Here is a 12,770-nt window from a genome sequence, read left to right as displayed (position 1 = left end):
AAAATACTGATCTTGAGATGTTCACAAGAAGGCCCAGGTTTACACAGTAGCTCAGCAATGAATTCGATTTATATGAAAGGACATCTCTTTAGGAGTCTAGTTTAAAATAAACAATGCAATCCTACTCCAGTAGCCAAGTGATTCAAAAACCAGTATTTATGAAGGGATAAGACTGGCTTGTACAGCATCCCTGACTATAATCATCAGTGGCCTGTTTTCAGAAAATAGAGACTGGGAATCTGTGTTCTTGCACGAGATGTGGACTACTCTGATTTGTTATCACACACCACTTGATGGTTCTATTACCATCCATATGGGTTCTATCACCACATGTTCAAAAGGAACATGCCTGTCCACTGCTATCAAACTGAACTTATTTATTTATTTTATGACAGATTTACAAAGCTCTGAGCATGACTAACCAAGAAACCAAGAAACTGTTTCTCCATCCCCATTTACCCTCAACAATGGAAAATATTCACTCATTCCTTGAGATGATGCTCTCACTGCAACTTGTACTATATCTTGATAAATTGTGGGCTCTGCTGAGCAGCCCCTTCAAGAAACTGCAAATCCAATCCTGGATGAGCTACAACAGAGTTTTCCATGTGCCTCACAAATTCAGCATTCAATACATTAACAACTATCTGTAAGTAAAAGATAGATAAAAGTAAATTTAAATGAGAAATCAGAATTCTACTTCCTAGATTCGCCAAAAAGATTGAATTCCAAACAGAATTACAAGTATCCTAATATACATGAAATGGTAATAAGCAGTTTTTCATTGTATCCTTTGCAGTGTAGTGAATTACTTTTAAATAATATTAAACTATGCTATAATTTATTAAACCGCTTAAATTACAGTGTGAAACCTGTTATGGCTTTTTGAGAAAAAAGTAAACAATCTTCTCATATCCATTTTCCCAGTGTTGCATCATTCTTCTCTCTCTGGAGCTTTGGTAGTTTAAAAGATCACCAGCTAGGACAGCACTGGGGTACGACCAAGTAATCAGTGGCAGCACTTCAGTCATGGCTCTGTATGCAGAGCCCTAGGAGTTGGGAATATCAATGTTGGCACACACAGCTTTATACACACAGTGTTTTGACTGTCAAGGCCACTTCTCTAGGACTAGAAATGCTTAGCACTGGTTTAACCATAGCATTTGCTAATTTTTCTTTAGTTATTTTTTATAAAGCAGTTATAAGCTCCATTTGTGCAGCTCTACTGCTTAGGGTAAACAGAAGGTCAAAAATAGTGTCGAAAGAATTGTTTGTTCAATGAAAGATAAAATAAGTGAAAACAAATTCTTCACCTACTATGAATGAAGAGGAAGGGAAAAACAGATAGCATTAGACCGTGTAATTAAGCTTCACATGAAAGGATATCGTGTTTCATCATCAGGACTGTTTTGTTAAGACACATTTTAGGGGCATAAAACCTCAAGGGGCATACTGTGAAACATGAGACCCCTCTGGAAACAAACCCCTGCTGTATGATCAAAGGAAGGGAAGTACTGAGGTATACGCAGAGTCAAATTTATCAAAGTTTTACTTCCCACTTGAACCAGTCTTTAAACTATCTTTTCTCCATGGCTTTGCAAAAGTCTGTGATCAGTGACAACCTTTACTAATGTTTTTTAAAAAACATTTCTATGTTAATTAAATATGCTCAAAAGGTTTTGAACTTTCTGCTCTAAATTTTATTTTATTGCTCCTTCATTCAGAACACACTGATTTTCTGCACAGTTCCAGCACTGACCCTTGTAATGTGCCGTTACATCTTGTGCTGGGGAAAGCAAATTGGACAGAGCTGTCATAACACGTTTTAATTTATGATTTCTGAATTCCTTCATCTCAGTTTTTGTAATAATTTGACAAGTCAGTATGGAACTGCCGAGATTCATTTTTCAAATCCAGGTGCCTAATATCTGATGACGTGCCCAGTGAACCAGAGGGAGTCCTTCCACTGATTTTAATAAGTCCACAAGCATATTCATCCTTGTATCTATACACAGCACTTGCAAAACAACCAGTTTTGCAGCTGCACAGCCAGTTCCTATGTGAAATTATCCATTCTTCACTAATACAAATAATATGCTTATAAACTTCAGACTTGTAAGCTCGAAGTCTGAAGGAATCACATGGAGATGATGCACAGTCTCCCTGGTCTTTTCAGAGAGACTTGGGCTAGATACTTCAATACTACCAGAATACTTCAATATCCCAAAATATCATATTTACCTGCTTATCAATTACAGAGCCATACATAAGACAAAAGAGATCACAGAAACAAAAGAGATATTGGCAGAAAAAGATGTCAATCCTTTAGTGAGTCACAGAAGAAAATTATTTGGAAAAAAGGCAAAACCAGCCTTCTGTAGAGATGACCAGATGATACTGCAAAATACTTTTTTCCCATAAATTACTATTTCATTAAAATGTAAATATTTCAAGCTCAATGGAATTTTTGACAGACTGGAGTTTTGTCCATTCTCTGGCTAATGGAAGCAGAAAAAGCCCAAGCCACAAACCTGACATTTCAACTGGAAAAGGACATTTCTCAAAAATCCCATTTCACAAGAGAACTTTTGAAAGTATTGACTCCAACTCAATAAAACCCACAATTTGGAAAAACTTGAAAATTTCTGCAAAATACATCCACCACTCCTTTGCCTCTCAATGACTTTTGCTTCCAATTTCACATTTCCAAAGGAAACCATTTCCAGCAGTATATACTGGAACCCCAGCCAGTCTGTAGGGGAGGAATATAAATTTGAGTCTCATGAATGGTGGTCATTAAGGATGCTCTAAACCAATACATAAAAGCAAGCTGCTTATTCCTAACAGTTAAAGATCGGTCAGAAGCACTCTGATGTATGAGGAATTCTGTTCTAATGATGGATAAAAGGTAACTTCATGCCACATAAACATGTGGAAGACAGACCTCCTCTTGGAACCTCCACAGGGATAGCCTTATTTAACACAGCTTTTTCTATCCAAGGGGTCTCATAGTCCTGTGCTTACAACTCGATTTACACACCACGCACACAGCTTGTGCTGGAGCACAGCAGCTACACGACATGCCACAACATCACCTTTTTTTCTTGTACTGCTTGTTTTCAGTAAAGCTGCTCTGTTCATTGCAGCACAGGAGGGTCAGTGTATTTACACAGCCATGCAGGGTTTCCTTCCTAGATGCATCTCCCATGGAAGCAACCACCCATTCTGATCTGGTCTTTTTAGCTAGCTTGTTTATTATGGCTGGAAGACAGTTTGGTTTTTTAAACACTCTCACTGCTAATCAGAAGTCTCCTCCACACTTTTCAGTTCCATCCTGTTACAGCCCAAACAGGGCTCCAGAACTACCAGTGCCTTTGCAGAGAGCCAGTCAGATGGAACAGGCATCAGGTCAGGAGCTGAAACTGCACTGGCACATCAAGACAAGACCTCCCTCAGCACTTTCAGGTTCTTCTTAAAAGACTAGAGTGCTTTTCTCCCTTCGAAGGAATGAATATGAAATTTTTATGAAATTTTTAATAAATATGAAATTTTAAAGGCTAGGGAGGTATAAACTTGTACAGAACACCTACTTTAGAGTTTCCCCCAGCAAATCTTGAGGAAACAGATGCAGTTCAGCTTCTAAGAATCTTCAGAGAGGCTCAATAAAAATGTGCTAGTTGCTACAGAAACCTGATAGAAAAGACATTTACCATGCCAAGCAAACAGAGTGAGGCACTGAAGTCAAATATGAGACGTAATAAATATATTTTTAACATTAAACAGTGTTTTAAAATATGTTTTAAAATAATAACTAACATAACATTTTGTTTTTCTGTACTGGACTGCTAGAAAGGAAACTTGGTTTCCTGCTGCTGTCCTAAGCTACGGTCATAAAAATAAAGCTTATTGCAAAATATTCTATTCCTATTTCTCTTATGGTCTCATGTTGTGTCATTACAAAAACCTGTATGGAATACATAAACATATTCTTTACACTAAGACACTTTTAAGTCTCTTCCTTTAGCAATCATCACGACCACCACTTACAGGGTATTACTGCATGAATAAGGCCAGATTTTGCCTTCTCCAATGACAGCTGAAGATTTTATACTGGAGAATTGTTGAAGGGGAGGCAATGAGTTGTCTCTCTTGCTGTATGCTTTGAAAACTTCCCATATTTATTCTTCAAGAAAAATGGATTAGAAAGCAGTCATGACTGGAAAGATGAGATACCTCTCTTCTGCTCCTTCAGTCTCTCCTAACTGCCTTTATCAAGTCCCCAGCACACTCCACGGATCCTTTTTCCTTCTTCTTAAATTGCCATCTGTAGTTTTAGGCTAACAACACTCATGGTCCTGTAAGAAAGCCCACGCCAACCACGTGTAGCAATACCAGCAGGAGATAGTGATGCCCTGCCTCTCCTGCTATCAGGCAGATGGAGCAAACCGAATGGACGAGGGGAGTGGAGACAGGTCCCTGTTTGGAGAGGTAAAAGAACACCCTCTCAACCCCCATCACCTCCCCAGGTGCCCTTGAACAACAGATATGAGGCCCTAGACTCAGAAAGTCAAGTAGGGGTCAGGCAAGAGGAACATCTGTCTGCAGGTTGCACCCTGTCTACCAGCCGGGTTACAACCACAGCTGTAAGGAAAAGAAGAAGGGTAGTTGTGGTAGGTGACTCCCTTTTGAGGGGAACTGAATGAGGAGATGAACGAGGAGAAGTGTAGAAGAGCCTACCTTATCAATAGGTGGCTAAAGGATCGGTGCCACTGTCAAAATTTTGGGTTTTTTGACCATGGGGCAAACTCCACAGTACCCAGTCTTCTTAAACCAGATGGACTTCGTGTATCTAGGAGGGCCAAAAGGACTGTAGCCCATAGGTTAGTGGGGCTCATCAGGAGGGCTTTAAACTAGGTTTGAAGGGGGAAGGGATTGAATCCAGGCTCTCCAAAGAGAAGCCCAGGGATGAAAAGCCCGAGTTGAGGGTAAAATCAGCAGCCCAGCTGAAGTGCATGTACACTAGTGCACGCAGCATGGCCAACATGAAGTTAAATGTTTAGTGCAGATAGTAATAAATAAGTCACCTTTCTTTTCTTTCTAAAAAAAAAAAAATAGTAAGCATATAAAGTGATGAGCAAAGCTACACCTTGCCATATACAGCTCCCTGAGCAGCCTTTGGCTCTAACATGCTACAAATTTAAGGAAAGTGTGTAAGCACAGTCAGTTCATCTAGCAGAGAACCCTGTACCCAACCATGTCTAAAAGCAAGAGGATATGGAAGAGCAAGGCAAGCACAGAATGGCACTTTGCTGATATATTTCTGCAGCTTCCTGCATTCATATACTCTCAGAACTTACGATATCCCAAACAGTAAAATCCACAGATTATCCACACACGTCATGAAAATATACCTCCTCCTTTGTTATTTTCATTGCTATGAAGAGTTCAGTATGATTAGCAAACTTTATCATTACTTTCTGGCAGATTATTTCCCATATCATTTGTGGTGATGTGCTGAATATCACTAGCACTTGTAGAGTTCTCTCCACCATCAAAACCAACTATTTATACCTTTTCTCTGTTGATTACCTTTTAATTAGGTAGTAATACTCAGGGCATCATTCCTCTCAGATATGGGTAACTTACTTTCGTTGTGAACCCCTGATGAGAAATCTGATAAAAGTCTTTTGCCAACCCAGGTAGATGATCTTAATCAAACCACCCTATCCACAGGTGCAGTGACACCTTCAAAGAGCTGCAGCAGACCTGAGAGACAGCACTTACTGCTGCCTTCCCATAAACACCTGGTTTATTTCAATCCAGTGTATGTGTGTATCATTAATTGCATTCTTTCCAATAATAAGTCCACCAAATTTAGTCATATACGATTATTTAGACAAAGGCATTGACATAACCTTGCTAACAATGAAGTTAAATGTTTAGTGCAGATAGTAATAAATCAGTCACCTTTCTTTTCTTTCTAAAAAAAAAAAAAAAAATAGTAATTTTGCTTGTACATAGAATAAGCAGGAATTATGTGGAAAAATGGTGATAGGATTATTTAGCATGAAACACATGGGGCTGGAAAAATTACCAGGCACTTGTTTAAAATCAGAATCCATAACACGTTTCCTGGTAACTTTACAGGCAATAATAACACAACAAAAAATCTGTTTTCATAAGAGACATTCATTGGGTTACGTTTCTCAATAACTGAAGCTTACAGAGCCCTTTAGCTAAAGAAAGCCCATATCTTGCAGGGGGATTTCACAACATCCTGTTTATTTCAAACAGGACTTCAGAGTGTCACTGGGTAAAGAAAATTTGAGAGCATTTGTTCAGCATTTTGCTATACAAATGTAGAAACTGTATTTGAAAATCCTAAGCTCTTTTGACAGGTGTGGCATTTAAATTGCCAAGGTAACATAAACAGCAGCTGGAAATATAAACAGCCAAATGCTCCAATCACAACTACAGCTCTTACTGCTGTGATTACCATACACTGACAAGTTTTAAGACCTGTCCCTTGCTATTTGTTCCTCAACTACAGGACAAAATCCTTCACTGGTTTCTCTAATCCACACAGACATATACCTAGCTCAAACATTCATGTGGACTTCAGTCGTTTCTGGAGAATCCTGTAACTTCTCAGACTTGACTACGGTTCAGTTTTGTCTCCAAGCACAGTTACAGCATGCTGTGGACTTACATAAAACATATGTGTATCTCCTGACTATTACTTATTCCTTGTGTTTGGGGTTGGTTTGTTTTTTCTTTCTTTCCTAAAGCAGGGGAGTGTCTTCTCCTCTCTCTCCTGACCTGAAAGCAAAGCATTTCACAGAGATCTTCTCCGTCAAACAGCAAAACCTCTGGCACACAATTAAATAACCCACATCAGCATTTCCATCTGAAAAAAAACCAAAAGGAAACAGAAGCGATGTGTTCACTTTAGCCTGATTTATCCCAAAATTGAATGCACATCCTGGCAAAACAATAGGTATCTTCCTAAGATCACCCGTCACAAGGGACAGAACATAAACTTCACCTCTGGTTTATTTGATGAGGTTTATTATCCCAGAAGAAAGTGAAATCAGACACTTGTTCCCAGGTTGCAGACAAGAAGAATTTGAAAGGAGAGCAGTACTTCAGACAAGTTAGCAAAACTGCAATTTGAGAAACAGAAAATGAGAGATTGAAGAAGATAATTTGCCATGTTCAGAGAAGTTTTTTAAACCTTCCATGTGAGGTTTTTTTGAACAAACTGCTTTTCTGCAGGCAGTTATACTCTTACCATGTCATGGAGAGTATTTTATTCTCTTTAAAGAATTACATGGTCCACACTGGTATTTGATTTCAGCATGCAATTTTACTTTCTCTGCCCCTCTTTGCTATGCTATTTTTTTCCTCTAGTTTTGTAAATTTTGATTGGGAAGATGAAGGTGTCCTGTGCTGTATGTGCCCAGAGCCCATCACGACAGGATTTCAGATTCTGTGTATATCTCAAGACCTTTCTGCACTAAAATGGTATCATTGTCACCATCTCCTTCTAAGCTGGATCTTAAATATCTGTGTTTGTCTTTTGATTTTTCAATGCCATTTTACATAAGATGAATGGTATACTAGTTTGCAAGAAAGAAAAAAAAGTTCACCTACTCACCCAGATAGCAGTAATTTACCCTGAAGTTTCAAATCAGCAGCACAGTCGTCAGACTGACAGTTCCTCTCAAAAACAGTCTGTGAAAAACAGAAAAGAACTGTTAAAGCATGAAAGAAGGAAGATCAAAATTCAAAAGAAGGAACATGCTTGGATAAAAAAAACAAAACAAAACACACCAAAATCTGTGATACAGGAATACATGGTAGGAGTGTTAAGGAAATTCAAGGTAAAGCAAATCTTATCCTTATCAGAACTGGTTTTATTCTCTTTTAACTGCACAATAAGTTTCATCAAACTACCTCTCTCTCAGAGGTTTTCCCCATTCCATTCTCGCTTCTTATCTGACAAGAATTACTGCTCATACAATACTTCTGTCATTCTTATTTCTCTTCCCAAGGTATGTGCATGCTCAGAATCTCAGAAGTGAAATTTGTTGTGTCTTTAAAAACAAGGACTGAATTTACCTTTCCTCCTTCATAAAGACTACCACAACTAAAGGACTAGAATAGCCCTGAGACAGGAATAGACACTAGGCGTCCCTCTCAAAACATGGCCCATTTCACAGGTATAGTTTCAAACGTCCTCAGAATTAATCTCCAACCACTGTAGTAGCTATACATAGGAAAGACTGTTTGACCTCGAGAGGAGAAAGAATAATAAACTGTAAAAAAATTCTTGCCAGTCAGTTTCCCTGTTCGCATTGCAGAAATCTTGGCAAAGTGAACACAGCGATCTAAGAAATGATCTGCGCATTTCAGAGTATAAAGTACTGTAAGTACATTTAAGTAACTATCTAATAACCCTGCCATTTTGTTCCTAAATCTATAGTTACAGTTCTACAGAAAGAATTAATAAATATTTCATTTTCTAAAATCACCAAACATGTATTTCTTCCAGCTTGAAAGTAAGTAACTTTGAAATACCTAGCACATTGTCACTTGTCAGGCCATCTAAGCCAAATGCAATCATTTGCCCTCTATTTCAGCTGCATCCTGCTTTCAGTAAGAGTTAAAACCTGGGCTGGATCACCAAGCTAAAAAGCAGGGAGGACACTCAAATGTGAGAAGAACAGGAATTTCCAATGAAACCAGATGTTTAGAAAGATCAGACATGAAACCTGTTAGCTATTGAAAGTAAGCAATAAATTAATAAACATATGTATTAGTTATTCTCCAGAGCAGTGAATGTGTTTAACAAAGCATTCTCTTGTCCTCACGTTCTCCTGGGATGAAGAATTGCAATTTGTGGCAACAGAAATATGCTCCCAGTCTTTCAGAGCTTTATTCGATTTCTGGTGTGACTCACTCAATTTTCAGGCTGAGGCAATTTTTTCTTTTTAAAATTATTAACAGTTTATATCATCCAAATAGTGTTCTTATTTTACAAGACTTCAGACCTTATAAATTCATAAAACAACAGAAAGAGCTACCCCATCTCCCTATACAGTTGTAGAATGGATTTCTGCAGCACATTCCTCTACATATTTTCCTGTCTTGTCTTAAATGGTCTTCCATTTATTTTGGATAACTACAGGATAATTCAATTACATAATCTCAGGAGGGTTCTTTTAAGACATTTGAGAACATTTTCTCCTCTAAACCTTCTTCTTTCTCTTACTAAAAGTGGAACTGTGCAAAATTAATCTTTTTAACTCAGGATGCTTTCATATATGCTTACTCAGGTAAGCATATATAAGAACTAAGAAAATAATAAAGTCCATTAGAAACCATTACTGCATCCTGGGCCAAACAGCCCTTCAGACCAGCTTAGTTACATTATTACTGAATTCTGAAATATCTGAGCCTATTTGCTTACAAAAGAAATAACCAAAAATGAAATCCCAACATTGCATGTTTTTCATTTCAGTGAAGCACCTTTTCTTCAAATCAGTCAGATATTCCAATTATTTATCATCTTTTGATTGTTTCAAGCACAGTTCACTTAGGAATAGAAGCAGGCTTCTTCACTGAACAGTCAAGGTTTACTTTTGTTTTGTTTTATTTTTAAATAAAAGCATTTTGCCGTGCCTTACAGTAAAAACTGCATCCTTTTAAAATGAAGGTGACGAATAAATAAAAGCATTTTGAATGACATCTCACATCAATGCCCTCCTTTACTATTATAATTCTGCTTTGGTCTAAGTGATGAGTACAGGGCTAGACTGTTCTATCACATAGCGTGCAATACTGATTTAAAAGATGAATATCCAACAAAATCCTCTTCTGTGATTATGTCATTAAGGAGATGCCACTTTTATTGGTAGATGTCCATGAACAGTACTTCCAAGCAGACTCCTTAAATGCATCAGAGCAAAGCAACACAAAGAACTTCACATGATCAATATAATCTTTAATTCTTATGTCAAGAGGCCTCTTGATGGCTTTCCTACCTCCTTGTTTGTGAGTAATAGGGCTGTACACTCCTGTTGGGAGATGATACATACAGGAAGCATCTGGGTCATGCAAACAAACTGAAATACCAGTGAAAGAGATCACTTCACCTTTAACATCACTCTAGTTCAAATAAAATCACATCTAGGTGACATAAGGTCCATGTTTGCAAAATATATGGCTTTTGCAAGTTTGCAAAATATATGGCTTTTTTTTTTTTTTTTATGGCAGAGCTGTAGTAGGATCCTGAAAAATGGATGTCTCCCCCTTTTCTGCTCATGATGGTATCCTCCCATTTTTTCAGCTATTCACTACTTCCAGCTTCTTCTCCTGCATTCATTCACAAAACCCATTCACCTGGTGTTTCAAAAAGTATCCTTATTTAAATGGTGCCTTCAATGAACAGATGTAACAATTTTGATCCCAAAACGCCACTTTTTACTGGATCAACAGGATCTAGGACTTGCCAAAACAACACACAACCAGCTATATTTAAAGACATTAGTACTGACATTAACATTAATTTTGTCCACCTGACCTCACCTATGCCATATCTTTTGAAAATAGAAACCACCAAGACTTAAATTGGACTTCCAAAATGCTCCTTCAAAATTGTTAGATTCTTTGAAAATGCAAATCCTTTATTATAAAAGCTCTTGGCTTTTGAAAACCATTTCTACTAAGAACATGATAAGAATCCTGAAAGAGAATGCTACCTCCCAATTTTCCCATGACATTGGCCTTTGAGGACCCCAATATCGTGCCTCCAGCTCTTCTCACTTCCTCAGCTGAAAACACGCCAGCACACCCAGTGTCAAAATCCTTTCCTTACTAAGCTAAGTGAACAACGTCTGGAAAGCAAATGGAAAGGGATTGTTAAACTGGCTCCCTCTCATCCAAATTGCACAAGAAAAGAACTCGGGGAAATTCCTAACATATTTTTATTTCTGTACTATAATCTCAGCTTTTAGGTATTTTAATACTGATCTGAGACCACGCCTGCAGAGCAAGATGTGACCTTTTGAGTTTGAGCCCACTGGTAAAGTATACAAGCAGCTTTGTTCGTGTAACATGCAGGTTTTCAGCACACTACTTGAGTTCCAAAGTTCTCCACAAATTCCCATCGTATTTTTGCAACAATACAAAATCCATATACATAACAGCCATACAACTCATCTTCATAAAAATAAGTAATTCTTGAATGCATCTTTCATTCATACACTTATAAAAATGAAGCATACTTGAATTAATACTCATGTCTCTTAAGTACAAAGATTATAACCAAATACAGTTCAACACTTTTTTAAAGTAGTATTCCGGTACGTTATGAGCAGCATCAGAAAGTAATGTTACAGATGATGATGCTATCATCACTTAATAGACATGAACTTCCCAAGGTTAAAAATCAGATCCAACCATTCACTACTGAAAGCCTCAGACTCGAGGACAGACTTTTTGCTACTGAAAAAAAAGAAAGAAAAAAGGAAAAAGAAAAGAGAAGTTTTGCATTCACAAGCAATGTCAGCTCATAACTATGTAAGCATGTTTTGAAAAGTGAACTTGAATGAATGTAACCCTGAGCAACTCAATTTACCTTTTAAGTTGGCTCTACGTCGAGTAAGGAACTGGACCTACAGAGGACCTTTCCAGTCTAAATTACCTCTCAATTCTGACACACAAGCTTTCCCTACCATAGAAGATCTTTGATTTCCCTGAGAAGCCTTCAACTTCATGGCCAAATGCTTTGGTGCTGGCACAGTGGAAGGCTGAATTGCCCTGCAGGCTCCTTCCTTGGCAGACTGTTTCGCATCTACAAGGGCTACACTGAAAAGGGAGACTTCCAAAAGGTCACTAGCAGGGTCTTTCTCCTCAGCACAAGCACCTTTTTTGTGAACCCTGAAAGTGTTTAATACCTTCATAAGCACTGCCTTGATCACTCCTGACAAAACCTGTACACGTTTGCCTGTATTTTTCAAAGATACTAGTGAGATCAAAACAGACAAACGAGAGAGGTGGGATAATCACATGCATTTCAATGCCCTAGGGAACAATTTGGGAGAAAGGGGGTCGGGAGAGAAATTAAATAATAATAATAGAAAGAATTTCTACCCTTTAAACGAGGAGCACTTCAACATTAAGAGAATTATCTCACTCTCACCAAAATTAATGACAAAAAAGTTTCTCTGCATTGCAGTGGAACAAAGTAAGATCCTAATATGTACATGGCTCTACCTACACTTTACTTTCTCTGAAATAAACCCATCCCATTTTAGCATGACATGTCCTATAAAGACAGCTGGAGAAGGTTTCCCCTGCCACATGACTGGATTTGAGGAGTCCTCAAGAAGAGGGCAGCTGAGCCAGGCAAATTTTTCTTTATTGTGCCCACTGTCTCCCCCCACATCATTCCCATGTCCCTTCCTGGAGTCATCTCTGTCCCTCTGGCACTAACAAAGGCTCAACCTGGAAAGAAGGCCAGGAGCAAGCCTTTCACTAGAACCTCCTGCATAAAGGGAAGAACAGGAGAAGAAGACCTTTCTTATCCTGTCCCTTCCCAGCACAGACACCCTGAAACAAGAAAGTGGCTCACCTTTTGCTGTCCAGTCTTGGCAGCACAAGCCTTTACTATGTCATGGAGCAGCAGTGATGTTAGCAACACTAGGGATCGTGCAGAAAGGTTACTGTTTGCAAATGACCCAGAGCTTGGCGATCCACTTTTACAG

At 38.3% G+C, this 12,770-nt stretch overlaps 1 protein-coding gene across 1 annotated transcript in view; it reads right to left on the bottom strand.

The window, feature by feature from the left end:
- Nucleotides 1-12,770, bottom strand: part of ITGA9 (integrin subunit alpha 9) — a gene marked incomplete at its 3' end in the record, with an annotated part of 151,310 nt that overhangs the window by 52,528 nt on the left and 86,012 nt on the right. The window contains exon 17 of the mRNA XM_027900592.1: nucleotides 7,658-7,734. Within this exon, the coding sequence (XP_027756393.1) occupies nucleotides 7,658-7,734 (77 nt within the window). The remainder of the gene's footprint in view (nucleotides 1-7,657; nucleotides 7,735-12,770) is intronic.

The sequence above is a fragment of the Empidonax traillii genome, unplaced genomic scaffold, assembly GCF_003031625.1.
Source record: "Empidonax traillii isolate 1590-97213 ecotype Southwest subspecies unplaced genomic scaffold, ASM303162v1 scaffold741:size898883, whole genome shotgun sequence".
NCBI lineage: Eukaryota > Metazoa > Chordata > Aves > Passeriformes > Tyrannidae > Empidonax > Empidonax traillii.
This window is presented reverse-complemented; position numbering and strand designations above follow the sequence as displayed.